Below are 12,542 nucleotides of genomic sequence, written 5' to 3'. Positions count from 1 at the left end.
GACTAGGCTTATCACCTTGCCCTTGAGACTGGCCCACAGGCTTGTCGATATAGGCATCGTACTCGCTTTCAATAGGGTTCTTGGCAGTCCCGAAGTGTTACATACCAGCCTTGACACCACGATCACGATAGGTAATACGGACTGGGATAAGAGCACACCGACTAAGCAGCATGACGAAGCCTTGCCACATTCCGAAAAGGCCCCAGCCTTCTGGTATCAGAATAGGGTGAAGTTAGCAAGCGGCAGAGATGAAACGAGGGGGTGTCGGATGGGGGTGATGGAGTAAACTTCCGACCAAGTGTTGAAAGGGGAGACGATGGAATCGGAAAGAAAGAGTACAGCCTCGGACAAAACGTACTACAGTCCAAGTTCATCCAAAGAAGCTATTAGCGGCATTATTTACGGAGTACATGGAGGGCATCTACCTGGGTCTTGAGGGATGTGGAGGACAAGTGACATTATCATCAGGGCTGGATGTGAATGGTAGCTCCCTAGAATGATTCGGTGCTAGGGGATCTCATATCGAATAAGCGGACATGACGTGCCCCTGCTGTTGATTATACAGTAGATCTGACGTTACCAACCTAGAGGAGGTAAACACATCTATTTTCTTTTTTTAAAAAAAAGGATTCATTACAGAAAGCCAGCTTGGTTTAGATCTACAGTCCTCTAAACTTCAAGAAGTCTATCTTAAATCTTTAGGAGCTTATAGTGAGTCTTATAACAACTTTAGGATATCCTAGGATAGATTTAGGTACTGAGTTTAGCCTACGTAAGAAAACAGAAGACTCTCCATTGCCTCAACCAAGGTACCGGCGAAGTCAACAGGCAGTTCAGCTTACCTAACCCCCCTTTCAAGCAACCCCGACAGTAGATAACTGTTGGTTTAAAGAGTAGAATACCAAATTAAATGTACTCAAGGAAGCCTAATGATGACAGAAACAACTGATGTAGAATACAAGGAACTTTTAATGGTGTTTATATTATAGTCCCATGACGCTTCTATGCCTACCGACATCCCACCCACGGCTGATGTACTACTCAATATTACCGAGGCGTCACGTACCAGACTCAACGCCGCGCGTAAACATATCATAGCTACTATTCTTGAGAACAGCCGACTATAGAACTAACCCAAGCTAGCTCTGTTATACTTTCCCAGGATGTTGATCCCTCGTAATGCAATAATGAACAGAACCAAGCTAATAATCTCCAATACTATAACAACAAGGCCGGCAATAAAGGTATAAGACTATAAGGCAATAATTAACATACGTGAAGTATGGACTGATTCGATGCTTAACTTACCAGCTCCGTACATAGGCCAGCCCAGGGAATATAGCTCTGTCGTGAGCTGTTTCGGCATGACCAAGACCAGAGGTCCCAGTGGTTATTTTGAAGAACTTCCTTATCGACGATGAAGTAAATAGTTGCGGCGATCCAACCTGCGATGACAACACCAGAGCTTGCGAGGAGGGTGCTGGTATGGATCAAACCGTCGCGCATAGAGCGGAACTATCTTCTTGTCAGACCAGCTTCAAGCAAGTATCACTTAACCAAGAACTTACAAAGCTGAGACGCGTCGCTAAAGCCACAATCTGAATAAAGGATGCAAAGGCCGCGATAGCTAGCATCAACCACGTCGAGAGCATCTTGATCGAAGCCCAACGGGTTCTAACCCAGCCATCCTCATTCCTATCCACAGAGTTATTCGTTGTCTTCCAGACCGTAACTCCATGGATGAGCAGGCTCAGAATGCTGAGATCAATCAGAAGAATGAGAACACGCAGGGCCAGCCTGATGGTGTCAAAGATACTCGCGCCCTTGGTCTGCGGCGCACGGCGCTGCTCCAGAAGTCTCTGTGTATCAGAAACAGGACGAGGACTCTTTTCAACATATCCGTTGTCGAATTCATCGTGAGGGTCGAGCCGGTTAGAGTAAGACTCATAACCAGAAGGTGCACTGAGATCCATGATGAATAGTGTCAACGATGTAAGCGTGGTTTAGTTTCTTCAAATAGACACTTGCACGGGGCCTCAATCCTCTTATATCGTGAACTAAGCGGGCTTCATGAGTAAAAGAACTTTTGCAAAAATGTCATACAATGTAATCCTGTCAGCCCTCGCCGACACCGCCTCCTCGAACAGCCAATCATTTTATACTAATTTCGTCCGTAGTAAGCTGACTGTGAGCCCTAACAACAATCATAATCCTTATATCTAAGCATAAGGAATTAAATGCTGGCCTGTTCTAGCCTCTTGGGGCTAGTAAATTAGCCCTGATTATTCAACATGTCTTTTTAGCGAGTTGCCAGCTATTTTAAAATGCCTTAGCTCCATATGAAGCATTCCTTTTGGCGGAGGCTGAGTGATCGGTCAGCAGAAATGGAGATGCTTGATTGGTTGGGGTGCGAAAATGTTTATAATTAAGTGCGGCTGTGTCTAGCCTTATGGTCGGCGACCAGATGACATTTTGAACTAATGCATTACTGCTTACAGCTGTCAAGTGATTGTCCGAAATACGCGTACTAACGCGAAAGGAATCTCGGATGCTCGTTAGATGAGGAAAGATAGATATAAGGACGAGTATAGCACCGCGAAAAGAAAATATCATCACCAACAACTTCAGCAACTCAGTCTCAACAGCATCAGAAACATCTCCAGCTGAATATCTTGATTTTACTCCTCTGAATCTCTAAATCACATCGTATATCCATCAAAATGCAATTCTTATCTATCCTTCTTCTCGCCGGCTCTGCCCTCGCCGCTCCTCGGGCTGCCCAATCATCTTCTATTCATACTCGAGGTGACAGCATCGATGACATGCTCCCTCCCATCGTACCCATCAACACACGCAGTGGAGACCGAGACCTCATCTCCAAGATCATCACTGCCCCAACTCAAGCCGAGCGCGTCAAGCTCCTCAACCAACCTGGCGATTTCGTCTTTGACTTCAAGGCCGCCACCGGAGCCGGAGAAGCTACCGGCAAAGGCGGCAGGTCCGTGTCAGCTACGGCCCTCACCATGCCCGCTCTGATCGGAAACGGCGCCTCCATGACAGTCGCCTTCCTCGGACCCTGTGGCATGAACACAGCTCACGTCCACAACCGAGCAACAGAGCTCAACATCATCGTTAAAGGCCGTCTCGTCACAAACTTCGTAGTCGAGAACGGTGCCAAGCCTATCGCCAACACGATGGATACATTCCAGATGTCCGTGTTTCCCCAGGGCGCTATTCATCAAGAATTCAACCCTGATTGCGAAGATGCTGTGTTTGTCGCTGCTTTCGACAGCGCTGATCCTGGTGTGAACCAGGTTGCTCAGAACTTCTTTGCTCTTAACGGGGATGTTGTGCAGGCTACGCTCGGTGGTGTACAGACTATTGATGGAAAGGATATTGAGTCTTTCCGTGCTCATATTCCTGCGAACATTGCTCTTGGTATTGATGCTTGCCTCAACAAGTGCGGTATCAAGAGGAACGCTAAGCGAGATCTTAGCGAGCTTCTGAACTAGGTTGGGGATTGACGTGGTTTGCTTCTCGTTATGATTTCACTGGTAGATATATTGTTCATGCATTGGTAGATATAGAGTTTCATGTACATAGTCAACTTTTTATTTAATGCGCAAATTGAGATTCAAGCATTATTACTTACCTCACGCTCCTGATTTGGAAGCTCTAGAGAAGTGATGTTTTTTTGTTTAAAGTATAACAAGCTTGGCTGCGATAGATATTTTTCAGCAGGCGCATATGGATGTCTCTAAATACTCTATCACAGCTGCTTTCCAGCCAACTCAAATAAAACCTTGGCTTTTTCCGAGATATCATACATATCCATCTCAACATCAACAAGGGTCAGACCCTTGCCCTTGATGAAACCCTCGGAGTTAAGAACCTCATCCAATTCTTCCATATTCCTCACTTTACAAGATTGAATAGGATAATTCGCTGGCGCGTCCCCAAATAACAGCGGGGCAGCACTATAGTTCCACGACGCCACATCGTTATACGCTTCATTCATTCCATGGATATACCTCTCATACGTGTAGCCGCTGTTGTTGATAATAAATATAATCACGTTAGCACGCTGGTGAATAATAGTGCTGAGTTCTTGAGCCGTCATCTGGAAGCTCCCATCACCGTCGAGAAGAATCGTCCGACCTCTTGACTTCATGACTGCCTTTGCTTGCGAGACTCCAAGAGCGGCCGGGAGCATGTGACCGATTGAGAACCACATTCCTGATGCGATCAGCTGGGAAGATGGCGGGAGGACCAAGTCGCGGCCTCCTATGATTGGTGTCGCGTTGCCGAGGATGACTGTGTCGTTGGGCTGTAGGTGTTTGTTCAGGTGGATATAGAACTCATCTTGGATGATATAAGCCTTCGGATACACCTCGAACTGCGGTTGGTTTCGAAAGTCTCCCCATGAGGATGTATCTTGGAGTGGCAGCCGGGTGCTATCAAGCTCCTCAAACATCTTCTTGAGAACATGTTGGACGTTGACAGGCTCATCCTCGATATGGTTCCTGCCAATGAGAGTCATGACGTTTCGTTCTGGTAACACCTCCCAACCGAGGGTTTGCGTATCAGAGAATTGGCATCCAAGGGCCAATATAAGGTCCGCTGACTTGACTTCTGACGTCAGGTCAACCGTTCCGATAGAGCCTGAGTAAACGCCGAAGTAGTTGGGCAGCGAACTGTCCACCATGCTGGCTCCTGATGGCAAAGACACTGTAGGAATGCCTGACTTTTGAACGAATTCGTTGATTTCTTGCCTGATGGTTTCTGCACCTTCAGCTCGATCAACTAGAATAAGAGGTCGCTTCGCTGAATAGAGCTTCTGCAGGAGATTCTGTGCCATTTTGCCAGCGTCAAGGTTTCGAACCGTGTTGGGGTTCGGGTCTATCGGATCATCCAGCTTGTCTGACAATATTTCCGTCTCTACAACATCTGAGGGCATCTCTATGTAGACCGGCCGGCTATGATGTAGCGCCTGGGACAGAACCCTGTCAATCTGAGCCGGCACCTCCTCCGCCGTCGTCTCAGCAAGATCAAGCTGCGCAACAGTAAACTTCTCCGCAATCTCGCGATAGACCCCAACTCTGGAGTCCGCCATCGTATGATGAATGTGCAAATGTGGTTTGTTCCCGCCCACAGACGAACAAGAAACTTGTCTTGCGCGTCGCGAGGGCGTTCCGACGATGTGAACAACTGGCAAGTACTCCGCATAACTTCCAGCGACCGCATTAGCCGCACTTAGCTCTCCAACGCCATAGGTCGTTATCAATGCTCCAATTCCAGATCCTTTGCGATGACGTTGGGCTCGAGCATACCCATCTGCTGCGTATCCGGCGTCCAATTCATTGCAGCATCCGACAAACTTGAGCCCTGAACGCGGTAGATGGTCGAGAGCTCGGAGGGTGAAGTCGCCTGGAACGCCATATACGCGTCTTGTACCTGCTTGTCTGAGGCGTGTGAAGAGATAAGATGCTAGAGGGATCTTTCTGTTTATCATGATGCTTATATGCTGTGAGGAGACTGTTGAGTATTGACAGCGGCATAAAGTTGTCGGTGAATCATTTTACCGGCAGCGGGGTTGGCGATTTCATTCGCGGTTTCGCCTGGCTGGTCAGCCCTATTTTCTGACATGACTACTGTCAATCGCACAGATGGTATATTACGTCTCATGCTACGGCTTGCGTGTCACGCATTACTATCTCAGTGATTCACCAAGATATGTTGTTTGTAGTTAACTCATGGAATTCAGTCTGACAGGCGGGTTACTCAAGTTGGGATCCGCTCTGTGTTGGGCTAACCCAATTCTCACAGCCCTTACCCAGTGGCTGGCTTGGATCTCGCGACTTTATGAATATATCTTTAGCACCAGCCAATAGACAGCATTGGAGAGAGGTCCACCAACGACAACGAATTACGGAGTATCATAACGAGGTTTAGGGTAATTGCAGTTCCTAGATGATGTTGCTGCACAACTCATCACCATTAAACCTTATCTATTCTCTACTAGTAGATATGTTGTATTCTTTCTCTTATTAATTCACCTACTGCAGATTTTTATCTAAATTTGTCTGGTAATCGCTAAAGTCAAGCCTTGAATTTAAACGTGGTAAAACCGTTCTGCCTTCATACAATTGGTTGAATCGTATTTGGAGTGTGCACTTTGGCTTTCGCTTGACTCAAGCTTTCCGGAATCATTTCCGACCTCTCATGATTCCGAGTTATTGTATCATTAATCACCCTCGACTTGATCCTTCAATTCGATCTTAACACCCTGACCAATTGTTGGTTTAGTGTTCATGCATAGCCCAAGGATCATTCCTGTCATTAGGGAACAAGAAAATGTAAGGACCTTGATAAGGGGTGTCAAAATAAGCTTGGCAAAAGATATTCTAAACTTAGGCCAAGCTACTTAAGTCTTTTTGTCATTTTGGATCAAGGTCCTGAGTTTTCTTTCCTCTCCTAGCCTGTTGACAACTCACGCGCTGCCAGCCACATAATTGGTTCATTCGCGACATTAAGCAACAGGCACCAGTATTCCAAATGCAAGTCTCATCCTTGGTCCATAACCATGTCGACACGATCTGTATCACCTTCTCTTTCGGTTTAGCCCCAAATCACCCCCAGTCCCGCCAAGTATTTCCGGGATATTAAGGTTTAACGAAGAGAACGTTAGGACGGACATTCGGCTCCGAAGAGGTTTGATGCGCTGTACTCCGAACATAAACGATTATCCACTGACAGCTCCACTACCACGGCGCTGTTGGAGCCGATTCGCGGCCCGCGGGAGTCGGTGGGAATACTATCAGATAAGGGAAATAACCCCAGCGTTGCATCAAAACGTCAGCTGTCACGCGTGGAAACTTTAATAGATGAATTCACAACCTATATCGATTCCTTGCATAGCAACGCAAGTCATGCACCGTTGTATCGATACTACTATTTCGCACAATCTCTCCACGGACTCTCCGTAATCTTCGCCATCACTCATGATCTCGCCTAGCACAACATCTCATTCGCTCGATTGCACTAAATATGCCGTGTAGCCGGCCCGTCCACCAAAGGATCGTGCACGGGTCACTCGGTGTACAGCACCCTCACAAGGCTGAGTGCCTGTGCCACGCCACCTTTTCCATTTATGGGCTCACTAACATCTGACGATCCAAGATCGCCCTCAACGTCATGGAGTGAATTTGCCTTGATCGGGAAGGACATGTCTAGGCAGCCGAATATCGTGAAACTGGAGGATCTAGCGCGGGACTATCAAAAGCCCGATCGGCAGTTGAGCTGCCAAGGCTGTTGTAGTTAGGCTGGATCCTTTGGTGGCTTGTACATCTAGCTCCACTATCACCACGACGTTGATGATGGGATCGCTTTTATCCCTCAGCCTTGGTTATCTAAACGACGAGAAGGATTGCTGTAATGACGGTGATGTTGAGCATCAAGGAAATGAGAAAGAAATGTGCTGATCATGCTCAAAAACGGTGTCCAGCTCCGACGAAGTCTGACTGTAGTTGAGTATATAAAGAAAGAGTTGTCTTCTGCCAAGACAAATTTCATCAAGCTTCAAACTCTACTTCCTTCAGACTACCCTTGAACTCTATCACCATGCGTCCCCTTCCCATTGCGTTGGCACTAGCAGCAACCGCTGTAAGTGCAGATGTACAGATCGTTTGGAAACACGCCAAAGCATCCACTCAAACCGCACTTAGCGTATACGACGGCTCAACCCTGCTGGCCCAAAGCTGCTCAAGTTTCATCTCTGACGCCCCCAGCAGCATTGACTTTACAGATGTCGATGAGAACGGCTTTGGGAACTTTACCGTCGGCGCTAAAAGGTACCTCGTCCACTCCAAGGCAAAGTACTCGGGAGGCCCGATCTGCACCAAGAAGTTTAGCGCTCAAGCAACCGTTGTCGAGTGTTCTGGACTTGACTGGAAGCCCAACAAGGCAAAGATCGAGGACAACTGCCATGACAAGGATGAGGCTAAGGGTGCTCTCCGGCTCTTGAGCTCCAAGGGTTCGGCATCGGGCTTTGCAAAGCGCGAGGCTAATCCTATCAACGATCCCCCGGCTTGCTCAGTCTTGACTAGGACGTCCCTAGTTGGCGATGGTAAGCTCTGCTTTCTGGATATGGTAAGCCGTGAGCTAGTTTACTAACCTGGATGGTTCAGGCAACCCCCACCAGAATTATTTCCACAAGCAGCTTTCGGTAAGCTAGGCCCACTGGAACCCCATATTCTGAACTATCACTGATGAGGCTCAACTTGCAGGAAGTTGTGAACTGTGGAACCGCACAGTCCTGCAGCGTTGGAAACTCCCAGTCCGTCTCGTATACCATCGGCTGGACCGCTACCCTCACCCCAGTGAGCTGGATCAGCGGTGGGTTCTCGGTCTCCGAGAGCTGGAACACTGGAAACACCTACACCTGCACCGGTAGCGCTGGCGAGGATGTTTGCGTCTGGTACAACACCGCCCACACTGCCTGTAAGTTATACAAGGGTTTTCGCATGCAAGGCCCCACAAAGAAGCACATCGACTAACTGACCAATAGATACCGTGCAGAACAAGGAGCGAGACTCTTGTGCCGTTGGTGGAGGCTGGGACTCGACCGGCGATCCGTTTGTCATGTACTCACCAAACGAGTCTAACCGAGGCGGCGGTTACTACTGCGTCATCGGGACATGCAGGGCCCAGGGCGATAACTACTGGGATTACAGCGGCCGCGCGGGTGGTCCTTAGATGGGATCCTTGCAATTCTGCTAGCTTAGAGCCCGAGAGCCCGATGATCCGGGTGAGCATTACCGCCAGTCATATCTGACTGAAATTTGCCCAATGAATTACGTTGATATCAGCACATGGAATCATGGGAGTGAGGTGTCGGTGTAGGTAGGTTTGATAGTGCATATTGAGATCCCCCAAACTCTCCTTATTAGTGCGTGTAGCGGAGCCGCAGAGACTGGAACCTTGTTTATAGTTCTGATTCAATGACTTGCATTCCCAACTAAGATTCTCAACGGTCTTAGGGTTCCGACGGGACTATTAAGTGAACTAGCAAGGGACACAGATCATCGTGAGGCAGGGGTTGCGGCTGATGCGGAAAATTCATGTTTGATCTAGGTATCTCCATAACTTCAGAATGACCTCTCTCTAAACTCAACCATTGGTCCATTTCGTGCACATGTAATATGGTCATACAGCTGGAACTCTCCTGGCCTGTGTCTACCGTACTCGGCATTCTCGTTGCCGGCTCCAATGTCCTTCATGCTTTCAACCACGTTGAAGTCCATCTTCCAGCAGATGATAGCCATGGCAAGGCTAAGTTCAGCGTGAGCAAGTGCCCTTCCAAGACAGACACGAGGACCGATGGAGAAAGGAACATGAGCGTCGGGGTTGTGAGGACCAGCATTCTTTCCTTCTGATAGCCATCTCTCAGGAATAAACTCAAAAGGGCTATAGAAGTACTCCTGGTTGTGTTGGATACTGAAAAGTCCAGTTCCAACGTTGGTGCCTTCAGGAACGTAGTGACCGTCGACGATCATGCCGCCCTTGAGGACCTCACGGAACGGTGCTGCTGCAACTGGGGGCGTTAGGCGTAAGCATTCCATGATACACGCGTAGAGGAAGCGACAAGAGTTGAGGGCTGGACCGAGACAGATCTCTTCTCGGGTTGAAAATTTGGAGCGGACTTCACGGGTCAGACGATCCTTCTTGTCGGGGTTTCTAGTAAGATAGAAGAACAGAGACGCCAAGAGGGTTGATGAAGTGTCAGAGCCTGATTATGTTAGCTGAGTGTAGATCTTGACAGGAGGGTACTCACCAGCTACGAGCATCAGAATGCTCTCAGCAACAATTTCATCTTGGGTCAGTTTGTTTCCTGTAGTTGGGTCTGCAGCATCCAGTAAGCCAGACAAGACATCATCTCCAGACCCACGTTGCACTCTCTCGGTGACCAAGTTGTGAGCAAATCGCAAAAAGTCCTTTCGTCCAGCCACGGAATTGCGGAAGAGAACCTTGTCCATACGCCGCCACACAACATACGGCCACTGCACAATTACGCTAATACGCTCATTTGAACGAGCAAGCGCAGGCGGGATATGACGGTACCACGGACTTCGAATCAAGTCGAAGTTCTCACCGAAGACGATGGAGGTAACAAGGTCAAAGAAAAGATAATCGCCTGTGTAACACAACATGTGCTGTCAGCGGGGACCCAATAGTAAGTACAAGGGCGACCAATGTGGAGACGAGCTTACACATTTCTGACATGTTGAAGGGCTTCGACACGGTGTTTTCTTTGCCCGTGCTAGCGGGGGGACAGACGTATTGGCAGAAGCGATCAATCATGCCCGTGATCTTGGGCTCGAAGGATCGGATGGCTGAATCCGATAGCTTCTGGCTCAAGATCCGCTTTTTCCATGCATGCTCGTGCCGATCCATCAGGGTGAAGGTGCTAGGAGTTTTGTGGACCATGGCCAGATAAGCAAGGCTCTTGCGCACGTTCTTGTTATGCCCGTAGACATCTAAGTATAGCAGTCAGATTATATAAACTTTGAGGGTCTAAGCGAAGGGGAATAACCTTTGTATGCCTGAGTCGTGTTCATGAGGAGGTAATTTGGCGAGTAGCGAACATATGGCCCTGGTGCGGAACGTAAGCATGTCTTTTTCCTTCTCACTGCAGACAAGGGGAGGCGAATGAAACGCTGGGTAAACGAACCATATTTCTCGTGGCATTTCCACATATCAATATGTACATCCCCAATCCAGGCGTGGTAAGCTGCACGGAGCCCTGTAAACTTTCCCCAGAAGGGGCCGGGGTACTTGGCCAGAGGATGGAAGAAGGCGTAGTAGACGACATAGCCAATTACCTATTGCGGGTTAGCCGCCGTTGCCAGTGGCTTGATCATTACTCACCGGAGATAATGCAGCCAGCAGCAGGATGATTAGTAAAGGCGGTGGTGTGATAGATCTCGAGATTCTGATTGCGTAGGGCAGCCAATGGGTTTTCATATGCGACATGGGCATGTCCCACGAAGGTAGGGAGACTACGCCTTGGAGGTCGCGAATCATAGCTGGCTTGGCTTAGTTGTGTTTTAGTTGGGATATGGCGGTCAATGGATGCCGATGGTCCGATGAATTGGGAATTATAATAGTGGTTGATGAAGCACACATTTTTGTAGCTGTCAAGTCTCTCATCTATCTTCTTGAATCTACCACGTAGACATGATTTGATGTGGAATTACCCTCAAATCGGACAAACAGTAGCTGTTCCAAATGCTAATTGCGTGGGATTCTTGGATTGCTGGAATACAGGATTGAGGATTGAAGGATTACGGGATTTTTCTTTAATTGTTGTGAATGCCGTGCATCCATCCATCTCTGAGCGATCATGTCCTATCGTGCCGTTCCGTGCCGTCCATGATAGTCTTTCCATTTCGCACTAGAGGTGAATCAACTCGCGATGAAACCTATTGGCGGAAGTTCTGATGCAACAGTCCCGAGTCATTAGTCCCCTTGCAGTATAGACTCGGGACTCGCCGCAGTGGGATAATCGTGGGGTGGGTGAATACAGCAGCTAGAGTAGCCCTTTGTGATGAGACATGGTGCCCTGGGACTGGGGGGCTGCGTGTGGTGAGCACAAAGCCAATCAAGGTGCCACGCGATATCCGGATACCACTCCGTTGTTTCACCAGGTGTGACATCCATAAGCGTACGTGCGTGCATTCTGGTTGGTATGGGGGGCATGATGACCGCAGCGCCGGTAGGAGTTAAGTTCTGGGGGGACGGGCTGGGGCTCAGCTCCTACCAAGAGCCTATCTCCAAAAGAGAGAGGCAGTAAGCCTTATTAAGCAGTGCGTATATGCATGTTCCAGTTTTTTTTCTTGTTTGCTGATCGAAAAAAAACAAAAAGTCGCCTCAACATTGTGTCACACACCAGCGCGATTCTGGAACAGAGGCTCTTCTCTCTGCCAAGTAAATGCTCACTAATTGTAAGAGCCGCGTAACCTTATTGGCCATATAATCCCTGGCTCTGCTCCGGCTGTCTGACTCGTTCCCACTGTTTGGAGCTCCACTGGGTTCGGTTTGTGCACGAATTGCCGGGAAGAGTCCAGATGACGCGCAACTTTAACCCAGGTCGGGGAAGACAAAGGGGGAGCCATGTCTGTTTGCCCACAAGAGGCAGGTTGTATCTCACTTAATAACCGCTGAACTTTGTTGTGCATGATGGCAAGACACAAGAGAGACGCATATGTATGTTCTTGCCCTGCAAGAATCCTATTGAGGCCCGGGGTTCGAGCTAATAGGACATCTGCATCTCACCCCATGCATGATGAGAGAGTCCTGGAGAGGACAATGTATGTATCGTTTTCGACGGGGGCCAAGGTTTCGCCAACTCAAACTTTACTTTGATCGATACAACGCTCAGTACGTGCCGAAGGGGTTGTACACTGCGTCTTTGACAGGAGAGACATTCTGCAAGTACCCATTCTGCAGAATAATCAATGAATCTGACACCTACCGGATGGAGC

The 12,542-nt window shown here is 48.4% G+C and overlaps 5 protein-coding genes across 5 annotated transcripts; 2 read left to right on the top strand and 3 right to left on the bottom strand.

Moving 5' to 3' along the window:
• Window positions 1–1,129: 1,129 nt before the first annotated feature.
• On the bottom strand, window positions 1,130–1,973 carry FVEG_10541 (hypothetical protein; the record flags this gene model as incomplete). The annotated part of the gene is made up of 3 exons (XM_018899701.1): window positions 1,130–1,252; window positions 1,309–1,515; window positions 1,569–1,973. The coding sequence occupies 3 exons, from the start codon at window positions 1,971–1,973 to the stop codon at window positions 1,130–1,132; spliced, it is 735 nt and encodes a 244-aa protein (XP_018757815.1).
• A 747-nt stretch (window positions 1,974–2,720) lies between these two features.
• On the top strand, window positions 2,721–3,512 carry FVEG_10542 (hypothetical protein; the record flags this gene model as incomplete). The annotated part of the gene is made up of 1 exon (XM_018899702.1): window positions 2,721–3,512. One exon carries the CDS (start codon window positions 2,721–2,723, stop codon window positions 3,510–3,512), a length of 792 nt encoding a protein of 263 aa, XP_018757816.1.
• Window positions 3,513–3,716: 204 nt separating this feature from the next.
• Window positions 3,717–5,531, bottom strand: FVEG_10543 (hypothetical protein). Its single transcript, XM_018899703.1, has one exon. The coding sequence runs from the start codon at window positions 5,510–5,512 to the stop codon at window positions 3,770–3,772; it is 1,743 nt and encodes a 580-aa protein (XP_018757817.1). The 5' UTR covers window positions 5,513–5,531; the 3' UTR covers window positions 3,717–3,769.
• Window positions 5,532–6,886: 1,355 nt separating this feature from the next.
• Window positions 6,887–9,208, top strand: FVEG_10544 (hypothetical protein). Its single transcript, XM_018899704.1, has 4 exons — window positions 6,887–8,125; window positions 8,187–8,224; window positions 8,286–8,499; window positions 8,567–9,208. The coding sequence occupies exons 1-4, from the start codon at window positions 7,621–7,623 to the stop codon at window positions 8,752–8,754; spliced, it is 945 nt and encodes a 314-aa protein (XP_018757818.1). The 5' UTR covers window positions 6,887–7,620; the 3' UTR covers window positions 8,755–9,208.
• On the bottom strand, window positions 8,892–11,031 carry FVEG_10545 (hypothetical protein; the record flags this gene model as incomplete). Its single annotated transcript, XM_018899705.1, has 6 exons — window positions 8,892–9,787; window positions 9,833–10,192; window positions 10,269–10,535; window positions 10,592–10,651; window positions 10,730–10,880; window positions 10,927–11,031. The coding sequence occupies 6 exons, from the start codon at window positions 11,029–11,031 to the stop codon at window positions 9,147–9,149; spliced, it is 1,584 nt and encodes a 527-aa protein (XP_018757819.1). The 3' UTR covers window positions 8,892–9,146.
• Window positions 11,032–12,542: the final 1,511 nt, after the last annotated feature.

This window comes from Fusarium verticillioides, chromosome 11 (genome assembly GCF_000149555.1).
Source record: "Fusarium verticillioides 7600 chromosome 11, whole genome shotgun sequence".
NCBI lineage: Eukaryota > Fungi > Ascomycota > Sordariomycetes > Hypocreales > Nectriaceae > Fusarium > Fusarium verticillioides.
This window is presented reverse-complemented; position numbering and strand designations above follow the sequence as displayed.

Coding starts and splice junctions, on each gene's coding strand:
- FVEG_10543 (XM_018899703.1), bottom strand. CDS start 5,512: ATGATAAACAGAAAGATCCCTCTAGCATCTTATCTCTTCACACGCCTC.
- FVEG_10544 (XM_018899704.1), top strand. CDS start 7,621: ATGCGTCCCCTTCCCATTGCGTTGGCACTAGCAGCAACCGCTGTAAGT. Junction 8,225..8,285: donor ATTTCCACAAGCAGCTTTCG/GTAAGCTAGGCC, acceptor CTCAACTTGCAG/GAAGTTGTGAACTGTGGAAC. Junction 8,500..8,566: donor CAACACCGCCCACACTGCCT/GTAAGTTATACA, acceptor ACTGACCAATAG/ATACCGTGCAGAACAAGGAG.